Source organism: Lepidochelys olivacea (genome assembly GCF_965140295.1).
Source record: "Lepidochelys olivacea isolate rLepOli2 genome assembly, chromosome: 20".
Taxonomy (NCBI): domain Eukaryota; kingdom Metazoa; phylum Chordata; order Testudines; family Cheloniidae; genus Lepidochelys; species Lepidochelys olivacea.
In genome coordinates, this window is record NC_140430.1 from 17,100,005 (window position 1) to 17,119,605 (window position 19,601).

General features: G+C 59.2%; 1 protein-coding gene across 2 annotated transcripts in view; it reads left to right on the top strand.

Moving 5' to 3' along the window:
* The window catches only part of ADGRL1 (adhesion G protein-coupled receptor L1), a 91,993-nt gene that overhangs the window by 20,690 nt on the left and 51,702 nt on the right, over nucleotides 1-19,601 (top strand). For both annotated transcript variants that reach the window (XM_084610081.1, XM_084610082.1), the window contains exon 2: nucleotides 14,049-14,228. In XM_084610081.1, the coding sequence (XP_084466207.1) occupies nucleotides 14,159-14,228 (70 nt within the window). In that variant the 5' untranslated portion in view covers nucleotides 14,049-14,158. The remainder of the gene's footprint in view (nucleotides 1-14,048; nucleotides 14,229-19,601) is intronic.

Here is a 19,601-nt window from a genome sequence, read left to right on the forward strand (position 1 = left end):
TCTCCCAGCTGCCACTGCAAGGTTCTTACACTTTCCTCTGCAGCAGCTGGCCCCTGTCAGAGGTGGGACGCTGGACTAGATGGGCTGTTCTGGGCTGGAAATGTTTTTATTCATCTCCACAGGAAATTGATTCATAGTTTCCCAGGCCAGAAGGGAGCATTGTGATCATCGAGGGCGACCTCCTGCGTAACACAAACCCTGGGGCTTCCCTGGAGTCATTCCTGTTGGAACCAGAGCAGGGCTTTCAGGAAAACAGCCATTGGGGAGTCTGCTAGTGTAGACAGAACCTGCACAGGCCAGCCTCGATCAGGGCGCTACAAACCCACCAAGGGTCTTGCTGGATGCCCCTAGCCGGTGGTGGGAGGCTGATGTCACTGCCGAGCAGGGGCGGGGATCGATGCTCCAGTAGTGAAGGAGAATGGATGGGGGAGGGAAGGCCCAGCTCCCAGAGCACGAAGCAACGTGACTCTCGTCTGTCCTGTGTGGTTCAGTCTCTCTCTCCAGGGTTAGAGCCGTGCGTGCCGTGCACTGGTTTGCTGTGATGGGGTCTGTTTTATATGCCTGGGCTGCACTTCTGGCAGAAGGCTGGTTGGAGGAACGCACCCAGCTCCTTGTGCAGGATGTTTGGGCTGGTCCGTAGTTCATGTGGCAGGTAGTTCCAATGTCCCAACCAGCCCCTGACAAAGTTCTGTCTCCTGTAGACACGAGCTTTACCCTGTGGCTAGAAAGTTCCTCTCTGCTAAGAGCAATGATCATGCTGGAGGGGACCCATGTGATGTCCTAACAGCAGAACTGGGACATACAGAGATTCCCAGCGGCCAGAAGGAACTATTAGAATTAGATGATCTAGTCTGGCCTCCTGGATATCACAGGCCAGAGAATTTCACCCAGTTTCCCCCTGTATTGGGCGCAATAACTAGCCCAATTCCTAGGTTCCTAGGCAAGAACAGCCAAGGCCAGAGACTCAATCCCTGGGCCACTTGTTCCAATGGAAAATTCCCCCTCCCTGGTAGAAATTCACACCTGGTTTGTCCCATTGGATCTGGAGTGGCACAAGCTGGGTGTGAGCAAGCCCTGAACCGGTGATGCGTGGCACAGCCAATTGTGTGACACACTTGCAAATAACCCGCCGAAGCCAAATGTATATTGTCTGAAGACAAAACAGTATGAAAAGGAGACCTACCCCGGGCTGGATCGGCACTGGGGGCTTCAGCCCGGGACCTCGGATTTTGAGGGCACCCCCGAAATACGCACCATTCACTGCATTGCTCTTCAGTTCCTATCTCACAGCGTATTCCCCGTGCGCGGAAGATACACCCCCTAACCCCCCACGCGTTTACAGGACACGTTAGCGAGTGTGTGAGACCTCATCTAAGATCCAGCCCGCCAGGTGGTTCCAGCTCGTGAGCTTGTTGTTCTGGTCTGGACCTTTCTCGGCTGTGTTTTGGCTGCTGGCGTTCTGGGTATCGGTCTGTGATGGTTGTGCCAGGGCCGGATATTCATGCATTTTGCCTTTGCAAGTTTCCCTCTCCGCTTAGGTCAAGTGCTGAGCTGGCCTGTTGCGAGGTATTGTGGGGGATAGCGGTGAGCAGCACTGTGGGAAAACCGATACAGTCCAGCTGGTATAACTGGCCAACACTCATGCCTACAGTATTCGTGCTGTGCACCTTACCGCGCGGTAATGGGGGGTGCGGGCTGGGATGTGGGATGGCAGCTGGCGTGCGGTCAGGCCCGCCGCCCCACACGCCTGTGGTTAACATGGCCCCCATCACCCTAGGCCTTTACCCTTCCAGCACCCCTGGGCGGCCAGCCAGTGCTAATAGTCCCACTGGGGGAAACTGAGTCACAGAGCGACTCATTCACTCACCCCGGGAGGCTGTGGCTGGGCAGAAAATTTAACCTAGGTCTCCTGTCACAGACTCACACGCCAGCCAGTGTGTCCCCTTCTTCTGTGAGATGTGCCGGCAAACGCTCTGCCAGCCCTGGATTGTTATTGCGAGGTGATGCTTCCAGGACCTTGTCATACCCAGAGCCAGCTGCAGCGTCTGCGTGGCCTGTCGTGAGTGGGTTTCTGGCAGCACACAGAGGCTCCAGCGTGGCAGGTACTGCACAGAAACACGGTCCCTGCCCCAGCAGCTTTCAGGGAAACTGAGGCACAGAGCCAAGAAAGGACTTGCCCTAGGTCAGGTCTCATGGGGAAAGCACAGCGCCCCCTAGACCTGTTCCAGGGGGAAAAGCAGCCCCTTCCAGAGCCACCTGCCCCCTCCGTTTCCTCACTCTCCCACCCAAATGCTAACCCCACCTTGCGGCCCCTCAGCACGCCACAGTGACAAGCCCGGGTGTCGTCTGCTGTGGGTGACAACGGCTGTGTAATTGGCAGGTGCCCGCTGTAATGCGGAAGGTGTCTCTCTCCTGGTGATGGAGTTTATTGGCTCCAGCCTGGTTGAACGGTTGAGTGTAGCAATGTAACCGTCGCCTGCTAGAGTATCAGTCCTGACCCGGGGATCCAGGAGCAGGCCGGGGCTGCGAGCGGCCGGGCAGGGACAAGACATAAACGCAGGCCAGGCCGTGTGCCCAGCAGGGTCTGCCTGCAGACAGCACCCAGCCCCCCAGATTTCGATGGACCCAGCTGATTGCCAGCAGGACCCACCCCTGAGTGCTGCCTGGGAGCCCCAGGAAGGGGCAGATCTCCTGATCCTGGAAAAGGTGATTTGGGGACACTGGATCTCTGGGCTCCTGGGACCCATGGCTAAGTGTGGGAAGGACGGCGGAGCCATGGTTAGATTGTGGGAGGAGCTCGGAGTCAGGACTCCTGGGTTCTATCCCCAGCTCTGGGAGAGGAGTGGGGTCTAGTGGGTGAAGCAGGGAGCTGGGAATCAGGACGCCTGGGTTCCAGTCTCAGCTCTGTCACCCACTTGCTGTGAGAGCTTGAGCAAGTCACTCCGGTGCCTCGGTTTCCCTGTTACTGATAAGGCCTCGCGTGCAGGGTTGCTCACTGGCTGCAGGGCGCTTGGAGACCCGTGTGAGGGCTGGGCACTAATCCTGGCCCCCAGGGGCGCTTTAGCGGCTCACTGAGGTGATTAGAGGCCTTTCATTCCCATTCCAGGAGATTTCATTTCCCTGAGTCATGGCTTTCAGGGGGGCAGAGCCGCCGGGTGGGATCGGAGGCAGCTCTCTTAGCTCACCACGGGGTCCATAGTCTAGCCTCAGCTGGGGGGCCGAGGCCCAGAGTTTCCCAGCATGCACCAGCACAGCCAGGTCTGTAGTGGTGCATTGTGGTAGACTCCCCGGGGTGCCCCGCAGTCGCCGGGGGGGCCAGGCCCATTCCCTGGGCTGTGAACGGCTCCCGCCGGCGGCCAGTCTGCCGTAGCCGCGCGGCTAAAGCAGTCCCTGTCCAGGCTGCGGCTCCTGGCGTGGCCAGCTCGACATAGTCGCTCTCTGGGCATAGACCGCGGCGGGTCCAGCTGGGGTCTGTGGGTGCAATTGGAGCAGCAGGCAGATGGGACCCTGGCCGGTGCCACCATCTCGGCCCTTCCCTGCCCCGGACAGCTCCTTGTGCATCTCCCCATGGTGTGGATACTGTGCCCTGCGGTGAGCGGAGGATTTACCCAGAATGCAATGCTGCCCCCCGTGGTGCCGTGGGACCCCTGGGTGTGCGCTCTGCCCACTCGCTGAGGCACTGTGGGATGGCAGCTGGCGTGCGGTCAGGCCCGCCGCCCCACACGCCGCAGGAGAGCGCCGTGAATTGCTAGGCCAACACGGGTGCGCCTGGTAGTGTGGACAGAACCTTCCTAGGGGAGCCGGGACCCGAGGCCGAGTCCACCCGCCCCATTGTGACAGCTCCCTGCTCATGGCTGCAGCCGGGGGGCCCCTGCCTGGGGCGGTCTGCAGGGCCCGGCGGGGGCTCCGGGCCAGAGGGCAGGGATTAGCTGGCAGCAGGGCTGTGCCCGCCCGCAGGCGTGGGGGAGAACAGGCGGTCCAGCCTGCAAATAGCTCTCGCCCGCTTCCGGGAGAGCCTTAGCAGAACATTGTGTTTCCTGCATAATGAGGAGACTAAATCCAGCCCCGGCGACTCCTCGCCCTCCCGTGCCACATATGGGAGCCAGGAGTGCCAGGCCACGCGGCCACCGGGACGGGGGGGCAGAGCCACACTTCCCTTCTAACGGCTGTGGGGCACCGTGCCATGGGGGAGGGCAGCACCCACTGTCTTGGCGGGGGATAGAGGGGCCGGGGGCATCATCGAGGCGCGCTGAGGGGAGTGGGCAAGGGGGGGCTTGTATCCCTGTTCACCACCTGTCTGTCTGTCCCCGTACATCCCCCTCTTTCTGTCCGTCTATCCCTGTACACCCCCTGTCTGTCTACTGGACGGGCAGCCTGTCAGATCCTATCAGCTCAGCAGGGGGCGCTGTGCTGCAGGGAGCGGGGTGGGGGCTCGGTAGGGGGCGCTCTCCTCATGCAGTCAGCGCTGACCCCAGTACCCCAATGTGGTGAAAGGGGGCGCTGTGCTGCAGTTTCTGGTTTTCGCACAAAGGGTCGAAGCAAAGCTGTGACTGTCGTTAAAGATCCCTTGCAATAACCCGGGTGTAAAATTCTCTCCTTCCGTAAATCCTCAGCCCGTCCCTGTCCTGCGTGATAGGAACTAGGGCTGACAGCCAGAACTCCTGGGTTCTATCCCGGCTGTGTGAGGGGAGTGGGACCTAGAGGAGGCAGAACCTGGGCATCAGGACTCCTGGGTTCTGTCCCGAGCTCTGGATGGGTTGTGCCATTTGAGGAGGGAGGCTGGACTCATGGGAGAGGAATGAGATTCAGTGGTTACTGCAGCGGGATGAAGTTCTGAACTCCTGGGTTCTGTTCCCAACTCCGCTACTGACTTCCCTCGGGGCAAGTCACTCTATGCCTCAGTTTCCCCATGGCAGTAGGAACTTTACGAAGCCGTTGGAGCTGTCCGGATAGATTATTATACACCGGTCTAGTTAAAATGGTGCAACCCCCTCCTGCAGATGCAGTCACGCTCGTGTAAATGTGCTTATTTCTGTGTAACTCTTCCCCTTCGGGCGGGGGTGAAGGGTACAAGCCAGTTTAGCTGTGTCCACCGTAGAATTTGGATCACTATCACTGTCGGTAAAATAATCACACTCCTAGCTCCCCTGGTGATGCTGGTGCAAACTCTGTCTGTAGCTAGCCTGGGCAGGATTCCATTTTCATCCAGAGATGTTGGCAAACGTCCATTTCACCGGACACACACGAACCCGCGAAAAAAACCCCAGCGAGGATATTTAGAGGCGAAGTAAGAAATATGCTGCTTGCGAAGGTTTGATTTAAGGCAATTTACTGGGTGTGTTTTGAGATGTGACAGTGACAATGTGCGTTGGAATGGTTATAAACTGGTTTGAATCTCAACCTCTACTGTCATCAGAGAATTATTGTCTTTCACACACCCCCATAATTTCCCACGAGTGTGAAAACTGAAACGGATAAAACTGGGGGGGGGGAGCAGGGGAGGAAGAAATGGTTAAAAATAAACATTGATCTTATCTGTCGAAACTATACAAAAATGGACTTCTGCCAAGGCTAGCTATAGGCCAGGCATTGCTGACACCTTCTGTAGTTTGGCCAGAACAAAATCATTGTAAAAACCCACGGTAGCTGCGATTGGCACTGGGGTTTTCATTTGAGTTAAGCTAGCTTGAGGGAGCTAACTTGATTGCAAGAAAGCTACCTACTCCCTCCTCCATGTGGACTGCTAGACCATGTCCACTGCGTTGGCTACCCCGGCTCGTTTTTCCGTGTAACCTAAGCTGTGAATATATTTGATCTATGGGCCAAAACGCCTAGGGGATGAAGCCCCGAACTGGGACTCTATTCCCAGCTCTGCCACTGGCCTGATGGATAACCTTGGGCGAGTCACTTTCCTGCCCTCTGCCTCAGTTTCCCAATCTGCAAATTGGTCCTGCCCTCCTTTGTGAAGGGCTTTGAGATCTACGGATGCTGGGTGATCGATGAGAGCTAGGGATTATTGTTATTCTAAGAGGGGCGGTGGGGGGGAGGTAGGTTAGACCTGCTGCAGTTTTTGCACCAGTGTAATGATGTCGCACGGAGTGATTTGTCCCAGAGACAGTTATATCAACACAGCCTTAAAAACCCAGGGCCTAAAATGGGTTTGCACAAGACAATGTGGATTTTCAGCCCATGCTAACTGGCTGAGTAGGAGCAAATTCAACACAACCAGTTAGTGCAGGGGTGGGCAAACTACGGCCCGGAGACCGCATCTGACCCTCCAGACATTTTAATCCGGCCCTCAAGCTCCCACTGGGGAGCAGGGTCCAGGGCTTGCCCTGCTCTGGTGCTCCAGCCAGGGAGCAGGGGAGGCTTGCCCCACCCCGCGTGGCTCCTGGAAACAGTGGCATGTCCCTCCTCCAGCTCCTACGCGTAGGGGCAGCCAGGGGGCTCCGCCCGCTGCCCCTGCCCCACGTGCCATCCCCGCAGCTCCCATTGGCCGGGAACTGCAGCCAATGGGAGCTGCAGGGGTGGCGCCTGTGGAGGGGGCAGCGCACAGAGCTGCCTGTCCGTGCCTCCACATAGGAGCTGGATGGGGGACATGCCGCTGCTTCTGGGAGCTGTTTGAGGTAAGCGCCACCCAGAGCATACACCCCTGACCCCCTCCCACGCCCCAACCCCCTGCCCCAGCCGTGTTCCCCCTCCTGCCTTTGAACCCCTCGATCCCAGCTCCTGCACCCCCAACTCCTCATCCCCAGCCCTATCCCAGAGACCGCACCCCGAGCTGGAGCCCTAACCCCCTCCCACACCCCAACCTCCAATTTTGTGAGCATTCATGGCCCGCCATACAATTTCCATACCCAGATGTGGCCCTCGGGCCAAAAAGTTTGCCCACCCCTGAGCTAGTGCCTCAGAGCAGGTCTAGACTAGGTGTATTTTAAAAAGGGATTTGCTCACATGTTTTAGAAGTCCAGTGTGGACAGGCCAGGTTGTCTTTCAGCTCATGTCTCTGCTTTGCTGTCCTAGGCTTCATCCTGACTAGCTAATGTGGGTAAAAATACAACTTGCCTGGTCTAAATGATGTTAGCTAACATGGGTTAAAACAAGCCTTCTATCCTTATCTAGACACGCCCTTAACTAGCTGATGTTAGCAACCACGTTTTAACGACAGAGATTGAAATCAGAGAAATCAGCTCTAATTGGAAGCGCAAGGGGGTGAGGTGTTGCTTCTTTAACAGAGGCATATTTTCTCCCAGCTGCTCCTTGGGTGTTTGAGTTCAATAGCCATCACCAGTACTAAATGCAAACTCTGCTCCTGGTTTATCCGTGACTTTGAGTGCTCATTTGCACCAGTGTAAGGAGACTGTGAAACTGCTGTGTTTGACGTACACCATGCCCTGGTGTAAAAGGGCAAAGCAGTGGGAGCGTCAGACCCTGGGATTTGAAACAGCTCAGATATTTTTTCAAACCCACTCACTTCCCAGCGTGAATGAGCTGTGGTGTGCGTGGAATCACTGCTCTCAGAACCCGGTCTGATCCCTAGTTTTCCACAGAGACACCCAGAGGGGACGGGACTCGAATTTCAAGCAGGAAAACCAACCATTTCAGGCTTTCTTTGCCTCGGATAAAGCAGGGACGACCCTGATTTCCCAGCTCAGTTCCAGGACTCCTTCAATACACGGTGCCTTAACCACTCGCCCGGGGCTGTCGATTGCCCCATGCCAGGACGCCGGGCTAGATGGGCCCGCTGGCAGCTCAGCGGGGTGCCGCTGCCATTCGCACAGGCTGGGAGAGCACAATGTTTGCGGGGGGAGGGCGGCTGGGCCGGGATGTGGCTGACAAGGGCTCGTTTCTCTCTGGGCACCCCCAGATCCGGGGGCAGGGTGGATGCAGGTGGGTTTGATTTTGCCTGATGAGCAGCCGGGGGCTTGATTGCTGATTTCAAAGCCATCCCGCTCCCCCTCTCTTTGTCCCCCTCCCCCCTTTGCCTCCCCCTCCACCCTCCAGCTCCCCCCAGCCTAACATGGATCTGAGTGTCAAGGAGCTGCGAAGATGAGCTGTTACCATGGAGATGCGTCACGGGTTCTAGAGTAAGGGCCTTTGTCAGTAAAGATCCCACTGTCAAACGGGAGGGGGGCTTGCCGGGGAGCCAGGACTCCTGGGTTCTCTTCCCAGCTCCAGGAGGGGAGTGAGATCGGCTGGGTAGAGCTGGGGGTGGGGTGGGGTCAGAAAGCCAGGACTCCTGGGTTCTCTTCCCGGCTCTGAGAGGGGAGCGAGGTCTGCTGGGTAGAGCCAGGGAGTGGGGGCGCTGGGAGTCAGGACTCCTGGGTTCTATTTCCGGCTCTGGGAGTGGAGGGAGATTGAGAAAGGCAGCAGGGACTCCTGGGTTCTCTTCCCCACGCTGCCATTCACTCACACCCAGGGTGAGCTGGAGTAAGTTCCCCGACCCTCCGCGGGAAACCAGGGCGTGTGATCCGGAGCCCACCCACTAAAGAGCTCGGCGGCATGGTGAAAGGACCAGAGGGAGAGCTCCAGCAGGCTACCAAGGCCGGAGGGCCGGCTACTCACCCAGGGCCGGCCCGTGGCCGATAGCACAATCCACCGCTGCGGCTTTGCTGGATCGTGTGCCCCACTCATGCAGCGTGACGTCGTCCCGTTAATTGTGGCTTTTAATTGCAAACCCTGGCGGAGCTGCAGGGGCGAGTCTGCCTGGAAGGCTGTGCTGTGCCCGCTGGCCACGTGGCGAGGGCTGCGGTGGAGGAGACTCTCTTGCCCTGGGAGGAAGGATTGTGAGTGGAGCCAGGATCCACAACGGCCCCCTCGCCCTGCGGCGGTCCTATCCAGTGCATGTCCCCTCAGATAACCTCTCCACGCAGTCAGAGACTGGACATAGACTGTCGGTTCTTGGGGGCGGGGCCTGGCACAATGGGGTCCTGATCCGTATTGGGGGCTCCTGGGTGCTGCCACATTACAAATGGATGACGATCCCTGACTCTGACCTAGCCCTTTTCCTCAGTCGGGCGCCAAGCACTTTACAAAGGAAGGTCAATCACATTATCCCCTCTTTACAGCAGGGGAAACTGAGGCACAGAGCGGGGCAGGACTTGCCCCAGGTGATCCAGCAAGCCAGCGGCAGAGCTGAAAATAGAGCCCAGGGCTCCGGAGTCCCAGTCCTAGGCCACGCTGCCCCGCCCCAGAATAATAAAGAATGGCGCCAACTGAGCTCAGCACCCGTTGTGCCAGGGGCTGTACAAACATAGCAAGAGATGGCAGCGTTGCCAGCCCCGGACATGAACCGGGCCCCCGACACTGTGAGACGGGCTTAAAAATCATGAGATTTGTTTTACAAAATAGCAATGAATTCAGGTTTCTTTTTTTCTCCTCTGAAGCCAGCTTTTCCCTGCTGCCCTCAGGGCCACAGGAGCCAAGGTTCTTCTGCTGGGGCTTGAAACCCCTCACCACCGTGGTACTAAGGCAATCCCAGCCCCTAAGAACCCCCTTCCCATAGTATCTGAGTCCCCCTGTGCGGTAGGGCAGGACTGTTATCTCCATGTTACCTATGGGGAAATGGAGCCACAGAGAGACTCCCGCAGGGGTCACAGAGAATATTTGCCGTGGAGGAGAGCCCATTTCCCCATAGCCCGTCTTAGCACCCTAGCTGCCTTATTCTAAGCCCAGGATCGTCCTTCTAACAGACCAAGAGAGGATTTGCAAATTGCAGGAGAAATGGGAGTACAAAGCAGTGAATTGATTCACCCGGCCTGCTGGTGTTAGCGGTGGGATTTGAGCCCAGATTTCCCGCATCCTGCCCCAGGTTGCTTTACCACATGACCACGCTGCACTTGAGTTTAAAATCTCCTCTCAAATAATTCCCGTCCCACCCACCCCCCGTTCAATATTTACATCCTTCAGCTACTCCCAGACAATTATCTGAGCACTCCTTAGCCGCCGTCTAGCCAAGCTAGTCGTGTTTAGTTCTTTTAATCTCCCCTTGTAATTTAATCCTCCGAGACCCTTAATAATTTTCGCTGCACTGCTCCAAATTCCCTCTCATTTGACGGCAGCTTCCGTGCCGCGGAGCGCAGAGGCAGGATCCAGGCTGGAAGGGTCCCTGGAGAGGGGTGACGGGGGGGACCGTCCCGCCCACCGGGCACTGAGATATGGCATGTCCTAAAATAGCCCCGGCCCTGTGGCTGGAGCAGCCGGACAGGCACACAGGGGTGCTGCAAAAGGCCCAGCCCTTCGCTGCAGGGCTAAAAGGTCATGACCCACTGATGCAGGTTGGGCTTGTGGGTCAGATGCTGGGAGTCAGGAGAGCTGGGCTCCATTCCTGCTTTGCCACTGACTCCCCATGCAGCCTGGTGTGAGTCACTGCGTCCCCTGGTGCCTCAGTTTCCCCTTCTGTAAAATAAGGGGGTATGATCCTTCCGTTTGTCTGTTGCGGTGAGCTCTATAGGGTAGGGACAACCTCTCACTGTGTCTGTGCAGCGCCTGGCACAAGGGGGCCCTGATCTTATTCGGGGTCTGTGCGGCACCTGGCACAATGGGGCCCCCCACATCCTGGTCACAACCTATGCCGTAGAAAGGAGCCTCTTGTATGTGCAGACTTAGCAGCCCCATTGCAGGCTGTGGGGAGTTTCCAGGGAGCCGCTGTTGCTGGGTCAGGAATCCAGGGCTCCGAAAGCCAATAAATCTGTTGGTGCTGGAGTAGGAGATTTCCAGGCACTTGTTCATCTCGCTGCCCTTTGCTGGGGCTTTCCAGGGAGCTTGGGAGGCACCTTTGCGAGGAGAAGCTAAAGCAGGGACATGCCGCAAGCAGGGTGTGGGGGGATGAAACCCACTTTGTGGCCCCAGGATTAGTTTTGGGTTCCAAACAATGTATTGCACCCTAATGGAGCTAGGGTGCTTTATAAATTGAGCATTGCAGCCAGCTCTGGGGTGGGGTGTGGTTGCTCTTTAACAGCCATGCAGTAACACTGTATGAGACTTGCCTGCCCAGCATTGAAAGGCAGCCACCTCTGGTGTGGAGAATGGCAGCTGCTTTTCAGGATGTATTGACACTACACAGGGACCTCTTGGCCAGTACTGAGATTCTGCCACCTCTGGGATGGGGCACAGCCAGAGTATAAGCACACAGTACTCAAAAGTCACTCATTCAGAGCAGAGAAAAACAGCCACCTCTGGGGTGAAGCATGGCAGCTGCTTGGCAGCACACAGAGACACCACATGGGGGTCATTCACCCAGCACTGAGGTTCCACTACCTCTGGGGTAGGGCTCACTCAGCAGCTGTTTAGCAGTCACAGGGATCCTGAAATGCAGCCACTTCTGGGGTGAGGCGTGGCAGCCGGTTCACTGCCACCCACCATCACTGTCAGACACTTTAGAACAAGAACAAGTGGCTATTCCACGGGAAGAAGCGACAGGAGGGAAATTAGGGGACCAGGATTGTAGAATTAATGCTAGAATTTGGCCTGGACCCCTCAGTTCCCGCTCCGACTCACTGGGAAAGGGCTCTGATGCAGGGCCCTCATCTGAGCGATTTGCTTGGCCCTAGCTAGGTCACCATGGTGATCATTTTGCCCCACAGCGATCCCTGCAGTAGTGTGAGGGTCCCGTTCTGGTTTTTCCTGATAACGATCAGGACCCGACTTGCATCTAGCAAGGGTCCCAAAGCGTTCGCGTCACCAAAACCTTCCAGGTCGCCTGAGTGTTGGGCCCACCTTCATTAGTTTCATTCTACCGAGGCACAGAAGGGGGCAAAGGGGGGAAACCGAGGCACAGAAGGGGGCAAAGCACTTGCTCGTGAGTCACACCAGGATGTGGCAAGGGAACCCAGGAGGCCAGATGCCCAACCTCCCTGCTGTGACCACTAGACCCAGCTCCCCTCCAAGAGCCGGGAATAGAACCCAGGAGTCCTGGCTCCCAGCTGCCTGCTCTAACCAATAACCCCTACTGCTCTCCCCCGAGCTGGGGCCAGAGCCCAGGCATGTGTTCTGCCTGCCACACACCACACCCCGCCCCTCCCAGCGGACCTGCTATAATTTGGCAGTTTTAGATGTAATTAGGCAGTTTCTTAAACGGCGATGTCTTCGCCCAAGAGACCGAGCCGCCTCCTGGAGAGACCAGGAAGCCGTAATTAGGAGAGCCTTGGAAAGCTCCACTCACATGGGCTGCCTGCACGCCAGGCCCTGCTCCTGCCGCCGGGCGGGAGGGAGAGATGCGTGTGGATGGCACAGCCGGGGTCCTGCTGGCCAGGGCTCCAGGCCACGGGGGACCTCCCAGTGTCCGGGATCCCTCGCCAAACCCAGCGTCACTCAGCCTGGCCTGTTCGAACTGCTACGCCCCAGCCCTCTCCCAGAGCCAGGGAAAGAACCCAGGAGTCCTGACTCCCAGCCCTCCAGCTGTAACCACTAGATCCCATCTCTGGTTAAGCAGGGATGAGCTGGGCCTGCAGATGGTGGGGAGATCCGCGGCCTGTCTCTAAGGGGCGAGGCCAGGGGCTCTCCCCTCACAGTCGGTGCTGACCCCAGTGCAGTGCTGGGGGAGGGAGGGGCTGGTTTGCCATCTCCCCGTGCCCGGGGACTGGGAGATGAGTGGTTAGGACATGCTGGCAGCAAGATATAGCTGGGGGGAGGCCCTCCTTCCCAGCACACGCTGTTCTTCCCAGGCTGTGATATTTGGGGGGGGCAGGTCCACCCCCAGCCAGCCTCCTTTGTTCTCCACTCAGGGGCTGGGAAATTTATGAGAGGCTCAGACACCCATGCGCCCCGCCCTCCTGCTGGCCCATGCCCCGGGCCCATTGCTATGTGTTGGCATCCCTGGCTTGGCTCAATCCCAGGTGAATGACTAGAACCCCCTGCTCCGGGGGCGCTGCTGGGGCTGCCCTGTCCTCAGCCCCCCCCCATGCCCCCAAGATCTGCCTATCTCTGACCTTCCCCCCCAATCCACCCTCTCTCCTGCCCAAGTGTCATCCCCCACAACCCCAGTGCAGGGCTCTGGGGGCCCCTAGCCCCATTCAGTGCTATGAGGCCTCCAGCAACAGCTGAGAGGGACAGAGCTCTAGTTTTATGTGACTATAGAAGCTCTGAGAGCCTTACCCCTACCCCCACCAGAGTTAGGAAGGGCTCTTCTTCCCATATCAGGGGTGGAGAAACTGAGGCACAAGGGGAACTGACCCAAGTTCACTCAGCAGAGCTGGGAGTCGACCCTTAGTCCTTACTCATCTTCCCCTCCCATAGCCAGGGATGGAACCCAGGAGTTCTGACTCCCAGCTCCCCTGCTCTCCACACTAGCCCCCCCCTCCCCTCCGCAGGCAGGGGGAAACGGGACCCAGGAGTCCTGTCTGAAGCCAGCTCTGTGATCCAGCACTCTGCTCTTTGCCCAAGGTGGTTCCACCTTCATGGCTCAGCTGTTCTCCCCCAGGGCCCCCTCGAGTCGCCAGGGTCCCCCGGGGCCAGTGAGTCGCTGCGTGGGAGCTCTGACACTGATGAGCGCAGAGGCCCCAGCCGAGCCGTCGGGCAGGAACCTGCAGGGGCTTTGCCAGCCGGGGCACTGGAGCCTGGCACGCAGCTGTCAGCACTGCCCTGGGGGAGCTGGCATTACCCGCCCGGCTGGGCCCCCGGCCCGCGTCCCCCCCGGAGCAGCACTCCCCACTAAGGCACAGGAGCACCAGAGCTGGGGAGGGAACCCAGGAGTCCTGGCTTCCAGCCCCCCTCTTCTGTTACCACGACACCCCACTCGCCCTCGGAGCTCACAGAGCTGTGTCAGCCCGTTATTAACCCTTCCCGTGCCAGGGTTGGCCCTACCTGGCTGTGGACTTGGGGAGCCAGGGGGCTGGGTGTTGCCAATCCCTGCCCTGGAGAATAGATGGGCTGGGGCGGGGGGGCACCCCTGTTAGCCCCCGGGTCAGAGGGGGGACTCCCCTCGCCAAAGGTGGTGTTACTGATGTGGGAGATGGAGGAGGGGGCTCTTGCCGCGCTTGGGATGGGGTGAACCCCGCAGCCCCCCCCCCCCAGCTTGTTTCATGGCTTCTCCCCGCTCCCTCCCCCAGGCTTGCCGTCTGCCGGATCGTCCCTCCTGTGTGATGCCGGGAGAGGCCCCGGGCTCGGGCCACTGAGAGCCCTGCCAGGGAGCGAGTGTGCCGATCGCCCGGCCGGCGCCATGGCCCGCCTCGCCCACGCCCTCTGGAGCCTTTGCGTCACCACCATCCTCGTCACCTCAGCCACACAAGGTAGGACGGGGGCTCCACAGAGGGTGGGGGAGTATGGTGGGAGAGGGGCTCTGGGGATCTCCAGGGCGCGCCCGATCTCCAGCTGCACCAGGGACGCAGATAGACCCTGGGTTCCCCCGAGATCTGCAGCCTGCATTGCCTAGTGTCACCACTAGGGGCTGCTGAAAAGCCTGCCCCCCTCCCCCTGCAGTGCCCCCCAGAGGGGAGACGTGTCCCCCAGTGCTCGCAGGGATAGGGAAAGGGGGGCGCTGCAGGGCTGGGAGGGGGAGCGGAGGGACACTCCTGGCTCTTTGGGGGGTGGGGGGTTGTGGTCCCATGGGGGTCTCGGCTTCTTAGATTCTACCATCCAGCTTCAGGGTCCGACAGCGTCAGTGGGGAGAATATTGCCATGGGTGCCCCCCAGCTGTGCAGATCCCCTCGGCCCGACCCACAGCCCCTGCCCTGGGCTCCTCCTCTCCCCAGCTCTGCTGGTGCCCCTCAATCCTGACCCACAGCCCCCTGCTAGCCCAGCTCTGGTCTCCCCCCACCACAGCGCCTCTGTAAGGAAGAGGCAGATGCAGGGAGGAAGATTCTCTTGTGAGCCACGACTGGCACAATGGAGGCCCTGACCTCGGTCAGGGTCTGGGCAGCACCTAGGGTTGCCAACTTTCTAACGGCAGAAAACTGAACACCATTGCCCCGTCCCCTACCCCACCCCTTCTCTGAGGCCTCGCCCCCTGTTCACTCCATTCCCCCCTCCCTTTGTCCCTCAATCTCCCCCACCCTCACTCACTCGCTCATTTTCACAGGCTGGGGCAGGGGGTTAAGGTGCGGGCTCCAGCTGGGGGTGTGGGCTCTGGGGTGGGGCCAGAAATGAGGGGTTCAGGGGACGTGAGGGGGCTCCGGGCTGGGGCAGGGGGTTGGGGCGTGGAAGGGGGTGAGGGGTGCGGGCTCCAGGCTTACCTCAGGGGGCTTCCTGGAAGCGACATGTCCCTTGGCAGCTGGGAGGAGGCATGGCCAGGCGGCTCTGCACGCTGCCTCCACCCGCAGGAACCGCCCCCGCAGCTCCCATTGGCTGCAGTTCCCAGTCGGGGTCTGGGCAGCGCCTGGCACAAGGGGACCCTGATCTCAGTCACCACCCTCAGTACCCTCCAAGCTGTTACCATGAGTCCCTGGCTGGTGTCTCTGACTCCTTGCTGTTCAGACAGCGCCCTGCTCGCTCAGGGTCAGTTATTATCATTAAGCGCTTGTGCCTGGATTGCCCACGCTCTGCTCAAGGGCGATCTGGGGGCGCTGGGTTCCCTGTGCGGGTGGGTCCCGCTGTCCAGCTGTTAACCCTTCGGGGTGCAGCTGAGCAGGGGGAGAGCTAGCGGAGAGCCAGAGGGGGCATCTTTGGGGGGCTCCCATGGGGGGCTTGAGATCCCCAGATGCTGCCATCCCCTGCGTTGTTCCTTTGCTCTACTCCTCCATCCCCCCCCCTTTCCAGCCGGCACCCCGTGAGGCGCTCGCCCCGGCCTGCCACAACGGGAACTCTGGGCAGGGCGTCCAAAGGGGGGCAGGGTGCCAGGCCAGGAGACTTCAAAGAGGACATGGGGAGGGGCACATGGGACCCAACGGGTAATCTGGTCCCTTTCCAGCTTCGATCAGGGCGTTGAGCAGAGGGAGCTGAATGCAGGGGTGCCGGGGGGAGGGGTTATATGGGGGAGGGGAGAGCCATGACAGGCTGCAGCCCAATGTCGGTTACACCTGGCTCAGGGGAGAGCAGGAGCTGGGTTTGGTGGAGTTACTCCAGATTTACACCCAGGTCTAACCGAGAGCAGGATCTGGGCTTACTATGGAGTTAGTCTGGATTTACACCCCAGAGAAGTTTCAATTCGGCTCTATCCCTGGGGCTCCAAGGTTCCTGGGTGACATTAATGAGAGCCACCAGGTCTGGTGGTCGGGTGAGTCAGCAGAGCAGCTCTGTGAAGGCAGCCCAGCCTCACCAGCTGTCAGGGAGGGAGGAGATGGAAATCAGGATAGTGGGGGATGAATCTGTGCTCAGAAGAGCGAAACAGGGAGCCCTGGGGCCCCAGTGCGGGTGGGGCAAGGGGTAGACATAGAACAGGTCACCAGAGAGAAACGTCCCCTTGCTCTAGATGGTGGCTCAGGTTCTGGTGGTGTGTAGTGGATAGAGGGTGGGTGGGAGTCAGGACTCCTGGGTTTCATCCCCAGCTCTGGGAGGGGAGTGGTGTCTAGTGGTTAGAGCATGGCGGGGAGGGGAGGCTGGAAATCAGGGTTCCTGGGTTGTATCCCTGGCTCTTCCACTGTCTTGCTGAGTGACACTGGGCAAATCATTTCCACGCTCTGTGCCTCAGTTTCCCGTCCTCTTTAGTTTGGGGTAGGGACTGTCTCTTGCTATCACTGGGGGAAACCATGTTATGGGAGCAGGTGGGGGGCTTGTTAAGAGGACACAGCAGAGATGAAAGAGCATGGAAGGGGCTGAGTGCGCTTTGCACGGGACCCTTTGCACAGACTTACGGCTGCCTCGTCTCACCCCACCCCCACCCCATGGGTAGCGTTGTCATGGTCCCCACGCCAGGGAGGGGGGTGGTAGGTGGGGGGTGGGGGAGATTCCTGTTTAATCTGATCATCTCAGCGCTTTCTGCTTCCGCTTCTAAAGTTAGATCCCGGAAGAGACGGCGGAGGAGGGGAGGAAGGTTTAAAACTAGGACTCTACTGTGAGTGAGGGGGGCTGGGCCCCAAGGCTTGGCTTGCCCCCAGCCCCACCGGAGAGCAAAGGCTGAACATGAGGCTGATGGGACTGATCCACCACTAGGGGGCGCCGTTCTGGGGACTGAGCTAGGTCGTCAGTATCACATCTGCAGAGGGCGTGGTCGTACGCACCACACGCCATGGTGTGTTCCTGTATCCCAGGGGCAAAGTGCGTCTCAGATATTATTGTTATTCCCATTTCAACCAGAATCACTGGAGAATCCCCACTGGCTGGGGGAAGTGTAGGGCATAGGACACAGAGCTGAGTGGTTCAGATTGTGCTCACCAGAGGGCAGTGTTGTGGAGACACAAATGCCTGCGCCCTAACCCCTACAGCCCGTGGACACAGAGCCCAAGGCCCACCCATGCACAAGAACATACAGAGAAGTACACACACACTCATATCCAGGCAAATGGACACACAGGCATGCATGCACAGACAGTTGCACACACAAATGGACAATTGCACACACAAACGCACCCCTTTGCCCACACAAACACATGCTCCCCCACCCCCACATCAAACACTCACAAAGACCCGCTCGCACGCTCCAGCCCCCCACAATTCACCCAGCCTGTCCCCCCCTCCCTCTTTCTCCCCTGTCAGGCCCCGTGCTCACCACAGGGGCCCGGGCCAGAGATGGCTCCATTCTCCACTCCCTTTGAGGGGTAGCTGCCAAGGTCGGGGGAGCATGAGCAAATCTCCCATAATGCTCCTGCCATCCCTTTAATCACCTGCCTGGCTCTGTCTCCTGCGGCTCCCGCTTCAGTCCCTGGCTCCTGGGGTTTCAAGCCCTGGCCTCGGGCACCTTTGTGCTGTTCTAAGCCGCCAACAAGGGGAGACGGGGGGGCTCACACCATGGCCCATTCTCTGCACTGCCCTGTCCCCCGCCCCGCTCCTCAGGATGCTGCAGGGCCTGACGCCCGGACCCCCATCCTCCCCCCATCCTCCACCAGTGCCATAAAAGGGCTGCACGTGGCCCCCTGAGAATCCCCTCCCCCCCGATTTGGAAATAGTGTAAGGGCCCTGCACCTGCCCTGCTCCCAGATCCTGGCATTGAGGGTGGATCAGGGGCATGGCCAGGGCACCCTGGGTGTGGCTATTATCTGCCCCAGGGACAGAGCCCTTAGGGACAGGAGCACTGGGAATCTCTGCCTTGGGCTTCAGGAAATGGGATGGGGGCAGTTGTGGGGAGACGTGGCAGGGATCGCAGACGACAGGCGTTTGGGATGGAGGTTGTTCCAGGATCCCCACCAGGGGAGGTGGCTGAGGTGTAACACACTAGCTAAATACACTGTGCTCCCGCCCCATAAGGGCAGCGGCTGGTCCACATAGGGGATAACAACCTCCTTCAGCTGCCAGCTAAAGAAGTAGGTCTTTTAGCTCACATGGTAGGAGCTCATATGCTTTTAATGCTGGAGGTCCCAGGTTCAACCCCCTCCTGCCCCATTGGCCAGGGTGGGCACCATCCCCCTCCCTGTCTGCCCGTATTGGACAGGGGACAAATCCCAATTTGTGAACGTCCCCCATGACAGGAATGGCCAGAACAATGTGGGGAATCTCAGGCCAACCAGCGCCTCCTGGTGGTGGGTCTGGAACCAGCCGCAGCCAGGGCTCCCCAAAGGCCTGGCAGAAGGAGGCTGGTCTCCTTGGTTTCCTTCCCGTACCACTGCCAGGGCACGAGCTGCCAGCCCGCCTGCGATCCCAGCTGCCCCAACCTGGAGGGAGGGGGCCCCCCACTGTGCACTGCCTCTGCCCTTCCCCTTCTCTGTTCACAGCACTGCGTGGCAGCAGAACACCTGGGTTCTGTCTGCAGCTCTGGGAGGGGAGTCTAGTGGTTAGAGCGCATGCCGACTCTTAGACCTCCCTTCACCCCCCTCTCTGCTTCTGCCCCACCTGTGTATGTGGCGGGGGGGGGGATTACATAGGCAGCAGAGCAGCCATGTTGGTAGCCAGTCCCCACCTTCTCTTTGGGGGCACAGTCCCCCCTCCTCAGGGAGCCTCCCAGCCCGCGCCCCCTGTCCCCTCAGCAGGACTTGAACCCACAGCCTGCAGCTCTGGAAAGGAAACACTCTCCCCTATCCGCCAGTGGAGGCAGTGCCAGGCGCTGCCTGCAGGGGGCAGATGCTGCTGAGAGGGGCAGCAGCATGTGTCTGTGCAGCCAGCTGCCCCTTGAGGCAGCGCCCCCTGGTGCGCGCATCAGGCAGTGCAGCTGCTTCTTCCGGCCTGTTCTGTTCCATTGGCCTTAATGCAACCCGGCTGTTTGTCCCACTGGGGAGGCGAGCAGTGGGGAGATCCACAGCCTGCCTCAGGGTCACACAGCAAGTTAGTGCAAAGCCGGGAACAGAACCCAGGCCCCAAGCTGCCCCCAACCCCCCCGCTCTAACCCCTAGACCCCACTCCCCTCCCAGAGCTGGGGATAGAACCAGGAGTCCTGGTTTCCTCTTTAAAATCCCTCTGGGTGGTTTTAATTCTCATCTCTCCTCCCGGCTGGTCCTTGTGACACGGGAGATGGGGGGGGGGGAATTCGGAGGGATTGCAGGGAATTTGCTCAGCACATTGGCGAGACTGTCGGCTCAGCCGCTGCCTGAAAGTGGGTCACGGGCGGTGCGGGGAGCTGAGCGCGTGGTGAGAGACGT